Source organism: Schistocerca nitens, chromosome 2, assembly GCF_023898315.1.
Source record: "Schistocerca nitens isolate TAMUIC-IGC-003100 chromosome 2, iqSchNite1.1, whole genome shotgun sequence".
NCBI classification, from domain to species: domain Eukaryota; kingdom Metazoa; phylum Arthropoda; class Insecta; order Orthoptera; family Acrididae; genus Schistocerca; species Schistocerca nitens.
In genome coordinates, this window is record NC_064615.1 from 857,820,428 (window position 1) to 857,837,065 (window position 16,638).

At 45.8% G+C, this 16,638-nt stretch overlaps 1 protein-coding gene across 1 annotated transcript in view; it reads left to right on the top strand.

Annotated features, from left to right (window-relative positions):
• Positions 1-2,623: 2,623 nt before the first annotated feature.
• Positions 2,624-16,638, top strand: part of LOC126235392 (synaptic vesicle glycoprotein 2C-like) — a 68,382-nt gene continuing 54,367 nt past the window's right edge. The window contains exon 1 of the mRNA XM_049944113.1: positions 2,624-2,735. Coding sequence (XP_049800070.1) covers positions 2,624-2,735 — 112 coding nt within the window. The remainder of the gene's footprint in view (positions 2,736-16,638) is intronic.

A 16,638-nucleotide genomic window follows, 5' to 3' on the forward strand; every position in this document is an offset into this window, starting at 1 on the left:
TAGAGCCAGGTCTGTATTGTATGGTGGATGTGGTGTGTTGCGTACGAAACTAAAACCTGCAATCAGATCCAAACGTAGTGGGAAACTGTGAAGAGGTGTCATCCTGCAGCAAGATAACGCTCGCCCACATTCTGCCAAACGGACAGCCGACGCAAAAAGAAGTTGAGATTCTAGGTGCTGGAACATCCACCATACAGTACAGACCTGGCTCCAAGTGATTTTCACATGTTTGGACCCTGAACGGAAGATTTGAAAGTGATGAAGACGTCATTGCTGCGGTGCAAAATCGGTTACAGATGCAACCGAAAAATGTATTTTCTGATGAAATAAAAAAAAAACTCGTAAAACGTCGGGAAAACTACATTAAGTCCAGGGAGGTTACGTAGAAAAATAACGCATGTTTCAGTTTTCTATCATGAGAATAAGTACAGCTTTTCACAAATGTGTCTTTACTTTTTGAATTCCCGCCGTATACCTGTATGTAGATGATTTTGTAAATAAGCTTTACCTATAATGAACTTTTAAAGAAATAAGAAGGGATGGCTTTTCTGATAGTGCATACGCGTGCATAGTGAGTTTCGGCATTAACATCTATTTATAAATAACTGTTTAACCACGGGTAACGCCGCGGTCCAAGCTAGTAACATACGTAATTATACTAACCCCCTAAGACATCCCCCCCCCCCCCCCCCCACCGGTAAAAGCACAAATCGCACCCTGGCTAACAGACAAGGAACAATGCGTGAAATAACCGCAGAAATCAATGTGGGACGTATGATGAACTTATTCGTTAGGACAGTGCGGCGAAATGTGCCATTAATGGGCTATGGCACCAGACAACCGTCTCGATTGCCTTTGCTAACAGCACGGCATCGCCTGGATCGCCTCACCTTGGCTCGTGACCACATCGGTTGGACCGTAGATGACTGGAAAACCGTGACCTAGTCCCGATTTCAGGCGGTAGGAAAAAATGGCTCTGAGCACTATGGGACTCAACTGCTGAGGTCATAAGTCCCCTAGAACTTAGAACTACTTAAACCTAACTAACCTAAGGACAACACACACATCCATGCCCGAGGCAGGATTCGAACCTGCGACCGTAGCGGTCGCGCGGTTCCAGACTGTAGCGCCAGAACCGCTCGGCCACCAGCGGCCGGCTCAGGCGGTAGGAGCTGGTGGAAGGGTTCGAGTGTGGTGCATACCCCACGAAGTCATGAACCCAAATTGTCAACAAGGCACTGTGCAAGCTGGTGGTGGCATCATAATAGTATGGGCTGTGTTTACTTGGAATGGAGTGGGTCCTCTGGTCCAACTGAACTGATAATTGACTGGAAATTATTACGTGCGGTTACTTGGAGACCATTTGCACCATTCACGGACCTCATATTCCCAAACAACAACGGAATTTTTTTGCGCCATGTCATCGAGCCATAATTGTTCAGAATTAGTTTGAAGAAAGTTCTGGACAATTCGAACGAATGATTTGCCTCTCCCCCCATATCGTCCGACGTGAATCCCCTTGAATATTTACGGGACATAATCGAGAAGTCAGTTCGTGCACAAAATCCTGCACAGCTAACACTTTCGCAGTTATGGGCGGCTATGGAGGGAGCATGGCTCAGTATTATCGCAAGAGACTTCCACCGACTTCTTACCCTGACAGTGATTCTTTCCAGACAGTAACTGATATGTGTACTAAATTTGTTAGTACAGTGGTTTAAAAGGAGATGTGGAACAGTGGATATATATATATATATATATATATATATATATATATATATATATATATATATATGACCGATATCCATTTTTATAATATATATACATTTCATTGCCTGTTGCGAACGAATACGGCAAGGCAAAATAAGAAATTACAGTAAAGGTTATGATATAGGTGGTGACGATGTACATAGGACTCCGCTCCTTGCAGAAGTATACTGAAGGGTGGATGGTTGAGTGGGATGATAGATAATGTGGGTGTCAGGAGTTTGGTGCGGATTCTTTGAGAAGTCTGTAATGGGAATAGTCATGTGGGAATTACGGACGTTGGATTTTACGAAATGAGAGCTATGGGTAAGAGGGCCTTAATTTACGAAAAGGGTAGATAAGTAAGGTAAGTTATATAGTAGGGAGGAAGATAAGTTAGGTAATTTATATGGTAGGAAGGAAATGTTTCTCTGCATATTTCTTAAACAGTCCACAGGAGTTAGATACAGACTATTTATTTTACGCCAGATCGTGGAATGTATGGAAGCGAAGAATTGGAAGCGTAGATATGGGATTTCCGGAAATTTGTTATTTTAGATGGCGTCCGATCTTTGTTATTTAATAGAGAGTGTATGAAGGAATACATTCGTAAGCTAGAGTAGAAGTTGATACGGGAATCTAGACGTTCAAATATTGCAGGAAGTGATAGAATTTTGGAGGAGGGGATGCTAAAGCAAACTGGAAGTGATAATACGTAAATGTGAGTAGATGCAGTTGGTTACCGTGTTCTGCCTGTTTATGTTCATAATGTTTGACACTTTATTCTGATTATATGGTGTGGTGGACATAGTGCAATTCACTAACAGGGTGCGGCTGCTACCAGATGCTCATGTTCGTCGTATGCAGCTTCTGCGTCATGAGCGAGGCCGCGGCGATCGCCTCACTCACTGTCGGAGTGCCATTTGCAGTGTGCGACATGGAAGTAGACACCAACGCCATTCCCTGGTCCAGCGGTATGCTGTCACAAGGTAAGTCTCATTACTATTAGGGAGTAACAACATCGTTGAAAGAAAAATGAACTAATGTTTGGTTTACATGCAAGTATCTTACCTGATTGTTCTGATGGTTGGTTGGTTGATCCGGGGAAAGGAGCCAAACACCGAGGCCATCGATCCCATCGCTTTAGGAAAGGATGAGGAAGGAAGTCGGCCGCACCCTTTCAAAGGAACCATCACGGCATTTGCCTGAAGCGATTTGGGGAAATCAAGGAAAACCTAAATCAGGATGCCCGGACGCGACCGTCGTCCTCCCGAATGCGAGTCCAGTGGGTTATTCTGAAAAGGAAATGTTGCACCACATGAAAATTTTGTATACGCAAACATTTGTGAAAATGGAAAGAGTCAGAAAAAAATCATCCAAATGAATCAACGCCTTTAACAGTGCACTACCAATAAGTAATTAAGACAGCACAGAGATGATGTACGCTCAGCACTGAACTATCGTTTGACGTTAAAGATCAGTGACGCACCAAGCTCCGGCTGTAGTTAGCCGCCAAACAAACAGGGAACCAGGAAGCTAATCCCAGCATGCAGCGTCCAAACGAAAGGGTGCCGCTTCAACACGAGAGTGTGTTCAAACAGGGCAGAGTGATCGATCGGTCTCCAGGGAATGTATATTTCTTACCGCGACATTCTACCATGCACAGGACGTCCTACTGCGTCCATGACGCGTTAAACGTTTGAACGGAAGACGGTCGTACGCAATGATAAGTGGGAACCGGACAGTGCAGTGTGACCAATGCACGCGACAACCATCATATAATCCAATTTTCGGTGCTGTGCCAGTGAACGTTACCATCTACTCTATAATATTCACTGAACAACACGTTAGATCAAGACTCTTACGAACCATCAGAATGTTATTTTTTATCTTTCTTCGATACAAAAATAACTTCCGTGAAGTTTTCATTTTGTCTTATAAGTAATTTTCTTCATCCTAAGTATTTGCACATAAAAAGTGCTTTTTAATAAAGGCATCACACACACACACACACACACACACACACACACATATATATATATATATATATATATATATATATATATATATATATATATATATATGGTGGTCCATTGATCGTGATCGGGCCAAATATCTCACGAAAGAAGCGTCAAACGAAAAAAACTACAAAGAACGAAACTTGTCGAGCTTGAAGGGGGAAACCAGATGGCGTTATGTTTGGCCCGCTAGATGGCGCTGCCACAGCTCAAAGAATATCGACTGCGTTTCTTTTTAAATAGGACCCCCCCCCCCATTTTTATTACATATTCGTGTACTACGTAAAGAAATATGAATGTTTTAGTTTGACCACTTTTGTCGCTTTGTGATAGATGGCGCTGTAATAGTCACAAACATATGGCTCACAATTTTAGACGAACAGTTGGTAACAGGTAGGTTTCTTAAATTAAAATACAGAACGTACGTATGTTTGAACATTTTATTTCGGTTGTTCCAATGTAATACATGTACCTTTGTGAACATATGCTGTTACAGAGTGATTACCTGTAAATACCACTTTAATGCAATAAATGCTCAAAATGATGTCCGTCAACCTCAATGCATTTGGCAATACGTGTAACGACAGTCCCCTCAACAGCGAGTAGTTCGCCTTCCGTAATGTTCGCACATGCATTGACAATGCGCTGACGCATGTTGACAGGCGTTGTCGGTGGATCGCGATAGCAAATATCCTTCAACTTTCCCCACAGAAAGAAATCCGGGGACGTCAGATCCGGTGAACGTGCGGGCAATGGTATGGTGCTTCGACGACCAATCCACCTGTCATGAAATATGCTACTCAATACCGCTTCAACCGCACGCGAGCTATGTGCCAGACATCCATCATGTTGGAAGTACATCGCCATTCTGTCATGCAGTGAAACATCTTGCAGTAACATCGGTAGAACATTACGTAGGAAATCAGCATACATTGCACCATTTAGATTGCCATCGATGAAATGGGAGCCAATATCCTTCCTCCCATAATGCCGCACCATGCATTAACCCGGCAAGGTCGCTGATGTTCCACTTGTCGCAGTCATCGTGGATTTTCCGTTGCCCAATAGTGCATATTATGCCGGTTTATGTTACCGCTGTTGGTGAATGACGCTTCGTCGCTAAATAGAACGCGTGCAAAAAATCTGTCATCGTCCTGTAATTTCTCTAGTGCCCAATGGCAGATCTGTACACGACGTTCAAAGTCGTCGCCATGCAATTCCTGGTGCATAGAAATATGGTACGGGTGCAATCGATGTTGGTGTAGCATTCTCAATACCGACGTTTTTGAGATTCCCGATTCTCGCGCAGTTTGTCTGCTACTGATGTGCGGATTAGCCGCGACAGCAGCTAAAACGCCTACTTGGGCATCATCATTTGTTGCAGGTCGTGGATGACGTTTCACATGTGGCTGAACACTTCCTGTTTCCTTAAATAACGTAACTATCCGGCGAACGGTCCGAACACTTGGATGATGTCGTCCAGGATATCGAGCAGCATACATAGTACACGCCCGTTGGGCATTTTGATCACAATAGCCATACATCAACACGATATCGACCCATTCCGAAATTGGTAAACGGTCCATTTTAAAACGGGTAATGTATCACGGAGCAAATACCGTCCACACTGACGGAATGTTACGTGATACCACGTACTTATACGTTTGTGGCTATTACAGTGCCATCTATTATCAAAGCGAAAAATGTGGTCCAACTAAAACATTCATATTTCTTTACGTACTACACGAATATGTAATAAGAAATGGGGGTTCCTGTTAAAAAAAACGCAGTTGATATCCATTTGACCTATGGTAGTGCCGTCTAGCGGACCAACCATAGCGCTATCTGGTTTCCCCCTTCAAGCTAGACGAGTTTCGTTCTTTGTAGTTTTTTCGTTTGATGCTTATTTCGTGAGATATTTGGCCCGGTCACTATCAATGGACCACCCTGTATATAATCAAAAGTATCTGAAGACTTATCAGTGGATATTAACATGGTTTGTGCCCATACTTCACCTTTATGACTGGTTGAACACTGCTGAGGACATGTTCAGTGTGGTGTCTGAATGTCTGTGGGATAATGGTAGCCCATTCTTCCGCAAGAGCCGAAACCAGAGAAGGTAGTGACGTTAGACACTGGGGCTGGAGCGAAGTCGATGTTCTAACCCATCGTAAGAGTGTTCCACTGGGCTCAAGATGGGGCTCTTGGCAGGCTAATCCATCTCAAAAATGTTGCTGTCCACGAAGCATTGCATCACAGAGGCTTCATTATGACAGGGACTATTGGCATACTGGTACAAGCAATCATCGTTCTGTTCCTCTGTAGTACACGCTGCTGTGAAATGTATTCCTATGAAATAAGGGAACTACATTCTGCCCACAAAAAACACTCTCATATCGTAACATCACGTGCTCCGTACTTGACTATTGGCACTAGACATGGTGGCAGGTAATGTTCTCCGAGCATTCGTCAAGCCAAAGCCTTCCAGATTACCATTGGCCACAGCATGATTCTTCACTGAAAATCACACGTTTCTAGTCTCCCACTGTGCAGTGGCGTCGCGCTTAGCGTTGGCTATAGAAATATATGGCTTACGATGAGCTATTGGACCATCGTAACCACTTATTTCTAACAATGCACAGTCCTTGTCATAAGTGGATGCTGGCAGCACATTAGACTCATGAGTGATTCATTCCGCCGATTTCTTACCATTTTTTTTCCAACTACCCTTCGCACGAATCGTGGTATCTGTTCTTATGGACATGTCCAAAAGAGCGGACACTACATGGGATCCGCAGTTGTGATAGATTATACACTACTGGCCATTAAAATTGCTACACCAAGAAGAAATGCAGATGACAAAAGGGTATTCATTGGACAAATATACTAGAACTGACATGTGATTACATTTTCACGCAGTTTGGGTGCATAGATCCTGAGAAATCAGTACCCAGAACAACCACCTCTGGTCGTAATAACGGCCTTGATACGCCTGGGCATTGAGTAAAACAGAGCTTGGATGGCGTGTACAGGTACAGCTGCCCATGCAGCATCAACACGATACCACAGTTCATCAAGAGTAGTGATTGGCGTATTATGACGAGCCAGTTAGTCGGCCATCATTGACCAGACGTTTTCAATTGGTGAGAGATCTGGAGAATGTGCTGGCCAGGACAGCAGTCGCACATTCTCTGTATCCAGAAATGCCCGTACAGGACCTGCAACATGCGGTTGAGAATTATCCTGCTGAAATGTAGCGTTTCGCTGGGATCGAATGAAGGCCACGGGTCGTAACACATTGGAAATGTAACGTCCACTTTTCAAAGTGCCGTCAATGCGAACAAGAGGTGACCGAGACGTGTAACCAATGGCCCCCCATACCATCACGCCGGGTGATAAGCCAGTATGGCGATGACGAATACACGCTTCCAATGTGCGTTCACCGCGATGTCGACAAACACGGATGCGACCATCATGATGCTGTATACAGAACCTGGATTTATCCGAAAAAATGACGTGCCATTCGTGCACCCAGGTTCGTCGTTGAGTACACCTTCGCCTGCGCCCCTGTCTGTGATGCAGCGTCATGGGTAACCTCAGCCATGGTCTCCGAGCTGATAGTCCATGCTGCTGCAAACGTCGTCGAACTTGGCTCAAATGGTTCAAATGGCTCTGAGCACTATGGGAATCAACTTCTGAGGTCATTAGTCCCCTAGAACTTAGAACTAGTTAAACCTAACTAACCTAAGGACATCACAAACATCCATACCCGAGGCAGGATTCGAACCTGCTACCGTAGCGGTCTTGCGGTTCGAGACTGCAGCGCCTTTAACCGCACGGCCACTTCGGCCGGCCGTCGTCGAACTGTTCGTGCTGATGGTTGTTGTCTTGCAAACGTCCCCATCTGTTGACTCAGGGATCGAGACGTGGCTGCACGATTCGTACCAGCCATGCGGATAAAATGCCTGTCATCTCGACTGCTAGTGATACGAGGCCGTTGGGATCCAGCACGGCGTTCCGTGTTACCCTCCTGAACCCAACGATTCCATATTCTGCTAACAGTCATTGGATCTCGACCAACGCGAGCAGCAATGTCGCGATACGATAAACCGCAATCGCGATAGGCTACAACCGACCTTTATCAAAGTCGGAAACGTGATGGTACGCATTTCTCCTCCTTACACGAGGCATCACAACGTTTCACCAGGCAACGCCGGTATACTGCTGTTAGTGTATGAGAAATCGGTTGGAAACTTTCCTTATTTCAGCACGTTTTAGGTGTCACCACCGGCGCCAACCTTGTGTGAATGCTCTGAAAAGCTAATCATTTGGATATCACAGCATCTTCTTCCTGTCGGTTAAATTTCGCGTCTGTAGCATGTCATCTTCGTGGTGTAGCATTTTTAATGGCCAGTAGTGTATGTAAATTGAAGGTAGTGTCATCTCCAAAAGAACAGACATCACACATTCATACAGATGGTCAGCCTCGATGTGCAAAAAATCCACCGTTTACAGTGTGGTTGCGCAAGTACGCCGGACCTCCTGCGGGAGTCTCACAGCAGCGAGCATGGAGGACGAAGGCACGGACTGGGGATGGGTGGCGCTCGGTAGGAGTGTGGGTCGGCCGAGAGGCGCGGCAATATAGCCCACGCAGTTGCGGTAAACATTGTATCTGGGTGGCACAGTGGTTAATGCAAGCAGGAGATCCCGGGTTCGAATTCCGATCCAGCACACATTTTCACTCCTTGCCGCTAATTCCGCGTCAGTTCCCGATGCAGCTGACATCAATAGTCCCTTCCCTTTCCTTCCCTTTTTGCCCACCTCCACCTTCAGCTTACATCCCCTTCGCAGTGCCCAACAGTCCCTGTCTGTACTTAAATTAGTGAGGCATGCGTGGTCTCGGTTTAGCTGTGTTTGTTACTTCGCGTTCCAACTCCACAGTCACAGCTCCAACAATCGAATTGGACGGCTTTAGAAGGACTGGAATATCCCTGATACAACTGTTTCTCACGAGACAGCCAATGACTAGTCCACATCAAAAGTCTCTGAGCTCGCGTGTCCGACCCATTGTGTTGTTACTGCTTCTCTACTAACAACACAATGCTCCCCGCCTTCTTGTACGCTGCCAGATCCACCTCTCGTGACATCTAGTAGTCAATTTCACATTACGCAGAGCTGTCCGGATGCTTTTGATAAGGTAGCACATACAAATACTCAAAATTTAAAATTTTTTCTATGTTACAATTAATTAAATAAAAGATTTCAAATTCTACAAAATTCTATCAAGGTTTTAGGCAGGTTTCCCTTGGTTGTCAGGCGAATGACGGAACTGGTAATCACCACCCATCCATTCCCAATTGGGTCTCCTTTTGACCTATTACCTACTTGCCAGTTATTTGGTAGAAAAGTCTCTGTTTCTCTAAGGTCATTACTCGAACTGATCACTCTATCTAGAAAAAAAAATAATTTACGTAAAGCAATTACAGCAAAATAATTTGCAAAGTAGTTGGTAGGCCCGCTAAACCTGCTGGGCAGAACAGGTAATAGGATTGTGGAAAGGGCCAAGGTTTGAGGTTAGTTTCTGCTTACAGTTGTCATTTATTGTAAAATAACCTTTACAACCAAAGCGGCACATAGCCGAATCTTTACCGAATGCAGCTCTTTCATGGCTGAAGACCTCCAACAAGAAATCTTAACAAGATAAAAATTCAATTAAGATAGCAATAAAATAATTCAAAAAACAAATACAAATGGCTGAGAGCCACAATGAAATTCCAAAATTTTAGAATGTATTACCATAGACCTTTAAAGGCAGAAGGCCAACAAGAAATCTTAAAAAAATCAAAAATTCAATTAATATAGGAATGAAATAATTTAAAACCAAAAAAGCAACAGATACAAGGTGCAATACCAATTTCTGAGGGCCACAATTAAACTTCAAAATATTTAAAATATATTACCATAATTTTTAAAGGCAGAAGGCCACAGTGTTTAAGCTTGAAAGATAAATTTAAAATTTAATTTTCCTAAATTTTAAGAAAACAAAACGAATAACCATAAGCCTAGAATTTAAAATAGCTGACAACAGATATTTAAACACCGGTGGCACTCAGAAAGTCTCCAGGAAGGTCGGTCTGCCCTCGTTCACTTAGGTGAGACAGGTGGCGAGCCCTACTATACTTGATCCGTCGGAACCCAACCTGGGGGACAACCACGGACCGACCGACACAACGACTTGCTCCCGTCAATCACTATATGAGAATTCAAACCGCCCATGTTACAAACATGATAATCCACAATGGGGTATGTATTAGCTGCCAAAATTACACACCATGTTGGACAGTGACAACAGATGAGGAAAGGACGCTGCCTGAAATTACGTTAGTGGCCAGGGCAGGTAACCGGAACACTAACGGCCATTAGGCAGTAAATTCTGCTGGTACACTTTAATTTGAAACACGGTAATAGTTAACTTCTCTCAAAAGAACACTGCCTGAATTTACGTCAGTGCTCAGGGCAGGTAACCAGAACACCGCATGGCGCCTAAATCTCTGCAGTAGAACCACTCGGTGTTGCTCACCAGAAAACCTTCCCTACAGCAAACGACCGAAGTGAACCAACACAACATGAACAGACGTGGCTTGGGTAGTTGAAACCACTACTCAACTCTGACGTCCTGGGTCGGCGAACCAAGAAGCTCTTAGCGATCGGACAGCTCCACACACACTCCGACACTGCGCAGGGGCTACCAGCGGCCCCAACCGACTGCACCGCGCGGAGATAACTTCCCTCGTCAGCTACAACCGACCGACTCACTCCAGGCCCCCTGGCCGGAAACTATATACACCAAACCAAAGATGGTAGGCGACGCAAATATCGATACACATCACTGCTGCCACACGTAGAAGGAAGAAGAACCACGACGTAACCGCGACAAGGGCTGGAAACCAAAGACAGATAGACAGCGAAGTTCACGAAAACGCATAGTTGGGAGAGGGGACGGCTCAGTAATTTACTAAAAAAATCAGATTTAGTAATCTCATAGTAGTCATCTTTCACGGAATAAGATCTTTGACAGAATATCTCAAGCAGTATTTTACTGTCAAAATGAACAGGTGTGTGAGTCACCGCAGAATTGTCAGGAATGGTATTTAGTGTGAGTCATATCAGCGCAGTTGTACAACTTGCACGAGGAATGATGTTGGTCGCTTCAGGGGATACAATGAGTGTCGCTGCCACCGCCCAGTAATGGAAAAAGAACAGCTTAACTTGAAACTTTGAGCTGATTTGACAACAGCGCAAGAAGTTAACAGTTTTGTGTGCTACAGTCTCCAGTAGTAATAGCAGGTCTAGTTCAGAAGACTGGATTACAGTCAAGCCTCCTAGACCAGTGAAAAAATCCAGGAGAGTTTCGAAGTCTGATAGGTCCAATCTATCAATGTACAATAGCTTCAATAGTTTTGGCACTGTGTGAAAAAGTATTCAGAGCACCCAAGAAGTTTAGTAGCAGGATGACATCAAAGGACTTAACCCTTAAGGTGTAACCAAAGTCTAGTAAGGGAACTTTTAAGAATACCAAAAATCTCTAATTGAAGGGTAGCATAACGGAAGGGAAGTGTTAAAGCTAGTACATGACAATTTGGCAAGCGATTACCAGATATTGATATTTTTAATCGAAGTGCAGGATTGCTATATGTCTCTAGTGATTCAGGCTGTTTGGTGAAGAATCGTGGAGAAGAATACACTGATCAGGCAGAACATTATGACCACAGACCAACTATCTATATAAATCCATCCAGGCAACAGCAGCGGCAGCTGGCGAGAAATGACTGCAGTCAGACACACGCACTGTGCGTATAGTATCAGTAAGCGTGCTTGTATGTGTGTAGAATGGGAAAGGCGCGTGATCTGTCTGAGTCTTACCGAGGGCAGATTGTGGTGGCCCAGAGGCTCAGCACGAGCATTTCGGAAACTGCACAACTTGTCGAGTGTTTGAGGAGTGCTGTGGTGAGTGTCTTCAACATGTGACGAAACCAAGGTGCAACCACGTCCAGATGTCGTGGGGTTGAGCGGCCACCCATAATTACAGATGCCAGGTGTCGTAGGCTGGGAAGACTGGTGAAACAGGATAGGCGGATAACTGTGGCGGAACTAACATCGGATTTTAATGCTGGGCTGAGAACAAGTGAGTCTGAACACGCAGTGCACCGATTACTCCTAACGGCGGTCCTCCGCAGCAGACGACCCATGTATGTGCTGGTGTTTAACACCACGACATCGGTAGCTACGACTGAAATGGGCAAATGATCGTCGACACTGGACGTTGACGCAGTGGCAGAGAGTTGCATGTTCTGGTGAATCACGATACCTTCTTCACCATGTCGATGGAAGGGAACGAATCCGTCGTCTTCCAGGGGAACAGCTCCTTGACATGTACTGTGGAACGGAGACAAGCTGGCGACGGCTCCTCTGGGGAACATTCATGTGGGCGTCCGTGTGTCCAGTGTAGCTCGTGCAAGGCATCTTGACGGCTAAGGTGTATTGTATTCTTGTTACAGACTACGTACGTCCGTTCATGACGATTATGTTTCTCGACGGTAGTGGCATTTTTCGAAAAGATATTGCGCTATGTCAAATAGCCAGGAGTGTGATGAAGTGGTTCGAAGAACACAGTGACGAGTCAGTTGATGTGCTGCCCCCCCCCCCTCCCCCCCCCCACCCCAACTCGCTAGATATTAAGCGAATCAAACATATCTGCGATGTGATTGAAGTTGGCAACAGAGATCATCACCTCCATCCCCCGAATTTAGGTGACGTGTACGTGCAGATGTGGTGCCGACTCCCTCCAGTGACTTACCAAGGCCTCACTGCTTCCATGCCACGCCGCGTCGCCGCTGTTATTCGTGCCAAAGGTGAACATACTGGCTATTAGGTAAATGGTCATAATGGTCTGGTTGGTCAGTGTATCGTGTAATGATGGTACGCGGTGAAGGCAAAAGTGAACCGTAACCTTAACTGTAAAACTGAGGATGCCGTTAGGTACATAATTGAAAATCACCTCATGATAATGTGAGGATCGTCTCAGTCTTTGAACAATATGATAAGCCTTGGAAGCATAGACTGGAAAATCGGTCAGGCAAGAGACGTTCACACCAGTGAGTGACTGATGTATCGCCCGTCACTAGTCGGTGTCATACACGTCACGGTTTGCAGCTGAATGTTTCTGGTAAGAAGCTACTTGCTCTGCTGATTTCTAGAAGCATCCGGCCCGAGCAAAACAGTGTCCATCCTGTCCCACTGACTTCCAACATGTCCATACGCAAATTTCAGGGCAAATTCGTCAGAAAGATAAAGCTTGAGAATAACTATAGTTACAGTTGAAAACGCCAACAGCAAAACAAAATACCGTAGGTTAGACAAAGTCTGGACGTTTAAGAAAACTCATTTGGTGACATTCATCAAAAACTCAGAACCCTTTTTAATATACACTCCTGGAAATTGAAATAAGAACACCGTGAATTCATTGTCCCAGGAAGGGGAAACTTTATTGACACATTCCTGGGGTCAGATACATCACATGATCACACTGACAGAACCACAGGCACATAGACACAGGCCACAGAGCATGCACAATGTCGGCACTAGTACAGTGTATATCCACCTTTCGCAGCAATGCAGGCTGCTATTCTCCCATGGAGACGATCGTAGAGATGCTGGATGTAGTCCTGTTGAACGGCTTGCCATGCCATTTCCACCTGGCGCCTCAGTTGGACCAGCGTTCGTGCCGGACGTGCAGACCGCGTGAGACGACGCTTCATCCAGTCCCAAACATGCTCAATGGGGGACAGATACGGAGATCTTGCTGGCCAGGGTAGTTGACTTACACCTTCTAGAGCACGTTGGGTGGCACGGGATACATGCGGACGTGCATTGTCCTGTTGGAACAGCAAGTTCCCTTGCCGGTCTAGGAATGGTAGAACGATGGGTTCGATGACGGTTTGGATGTACCGTGCACTATTCAGTGTCCCCTCGACGATCACCAGTGGTGTACGGCCAGTGTAGGAGATCGCTCCCCACACCATGATGCCGGGTGTTGGCCCTGTGTGCCTCGGCCGTATGCAGTCCTGATTGTGGCGCTCACCTGCACGGCGCCAAACACGCATACGACCATGATTGGCACCAAGGCAGAAGCGACTCTCATCGCTGAAGACGACACGTCTCCATTCGTCCCTCCATTCACGCCTGTCGCGACACCACTGGAGGCGGGCTGCACGATGTTGGGGCGTGAGCGGAAGACGGCCTAACGGTGTGCGGGACCGTAGCCCAGCTTCATGGAGACGGTTGCGAATGGTCCTCGCCGATACCCCAGGAGCAACAGTGTCCCTAATTTGCTGGGAAGTGGCGGTGCGGTCCCCTACGGCACTGCGTAGGATCCTACGGTCTTGGCGTGCATCCGTGCGTCGCTGCGGTCCGGTCCCAGGTCGACGGGCACGTGTACCTTCCGCCGACCACTGGCGACAACATCGATGTACTGTGGAGAACTCACGCCCCACGTGTTGAGCAATTCGGCGGTACGTCCACCCGGCCTCCCGCATGCCCACTATACGCCCTCGCTCAAAGTCCGTCAACTGCACATACGGTTCACGTCCACGCTGTCGCGGCATGCTACCAGTGTTAAAGACTGCGATGGAGCTCCGTATGCCACGGCAAACTGGCTGACACTGACGGCGGCGGTGCACAAATGCTGCGCAGCTAGCGCCATTCGACGGCCAACACCACGGTTCCTGGTGTGTCCGCTGTGCCGTGCGTGTGATCATTGCTTGTACAGCCCTCTCGCAGTGTCCGGAGCAAGTATGGTGGGTCTGACACACCGGTGTCAATGTGTTCTTTTTTCCATTTCCAGGAGTGTATATATATAGAAACGATGTCTGAACAGACAATACCGCTTTGTCCACAGTATCAGATCGACGCTGGAGTACCGTAGATCACGCCATGTACGGTGGGCTGCGCTGATGGCACGTACGCCATTGCGCCCACTACTGTCTTCCACAAGCGCCTCGGACGCAAATACGCACGTCAACTCCGTCACTGGCGTACTGAGTGGCAAAACACAACCTCCGCTAAGCAGTGAAATGAGACGAGGCGAGCCGTAACAGAAGGTCGCCATACGAGCACCGCTAGCAAGCTGTATCTTTCTGCTCGCTGATAAATGGGCTCATTTTTATCTCCACTTACAAACTCAATATTGCCCATGCAACTTTGTCTTGAAATATTTGCCGTATCTTGTGAAACAGCTTGTGTAATGAAACAACATAGCATTTGTAGTATTTGAAAGTATTGCCTAAAATACCCCCTCTGTAATTCTGAGGGTGGCACATTCAACTACTACGTTTCCTTCTCTTCCTTTTTCTACTATCGAATTCCAGTCACCTATGACTATTAAATTTTAGTCTCCCTTCACTATCTGAATAATTTCTTTTATCTCATCATACATTTCATCAATCTCTTAGTCATCTGCGGAGCTAGTTGGCATATAAACTTGTACTACTGTGGTAGGCGTGGGCTTCGTGTCTATCTTGGACACAATAATGCGTTCACTATGCTGTTTGTAGTAGCTTACCGCACTCCTATTTTTTATTCATTATTAAACTCACTCCTGCATTACCCCTATTTGATTTTGTATTTATAACCCTGTATTCACCTGACCAGAAGTCTTTTTCTTCTTGCCACCGAACTTCGCTAATTCCCACTAGATCTTACTTTAACCTATCCATTTCCCTTTTTATATTTTCTAGCCTACCTGTCCGATTAAGGGATCTAACATTCCACGCCCCGATCCGTAGAAGCCAGTTTTCTTTCTCCCGATATCGACGTCCTCCTGAGTAGTCCCCACCGGAGATCCGATTGGGGGACTATTTTACCTCCGGAATATTTTACCCAAGAGGACGCCATCATCATTTAACCACACAGTAAAGCTGCACGCCCTCGGGAATAATTATGGCTGTAGTTTCCCCTTGCTTTCAGCCGTTAGCGGTACCAGCACAGCTAGGCCATTTTAATTAATGTTACAAGGCCAGATCAGTCAATCATCCAGACGTCTCTGCAGCTACTGAAAAGGCTGCTGCCCCTCTTCAGGAACCACACGTTTGCCTGGCCTCTCAACAGATACCCCTCCGTTGTGGTTGCACCTACGGTACGGCTATCTGTATCGTTGAGGCACGCAAGCCTCCCCACCAACTGCAAGGTCCATGGTTCAGGGACATTCGCGACGTACCATCAGACTTTCGGAAAAATATCGTTCACACAGTTCCGAAGATAGCAAGGGCCGATAAGCGCGAGAATTTTCGTACAATCAGCTGAAGAGCTCATGCGTACAAATTGCTGACAAGAATAATATACAGAAGAATGAAAATAAAAATGAGGATCTATTAGATGACAATGAGTTTGGCTTTAGAAGAGGTGAAGGCACCAGAGGGGCTGTTCTAACATTTTGTGTGAAAATGGAAGCTAGCCTCAAGAAAAATCAGTACACGCTCATAGAAATTGTCGATCTTCAAAAAGCTTTCGACACTGTAAAATGGGATAAGACGTCTGAATTCCTGAGAAATATAGGATAAACTATAGGGAAAGGCGGGTAATGTACACACTGTACGAGAATGAAGAAGGAACATTAAGGCTGGATGACCAAGAACGAAGTGTTCGGATTAAAAAGGGTGAGAGACAGGAAAACAGCTTTTCATCGGTAAAGTTGAATCTACATTTGCATCTACATGGATACTCTGCAAATCACATTTAAGTGCCTGGCAGACGGTTCATCGCACCACCTTCACAATTCTCTATTATTCTAATCTCGTATAGCGCGCGTAAATAATGA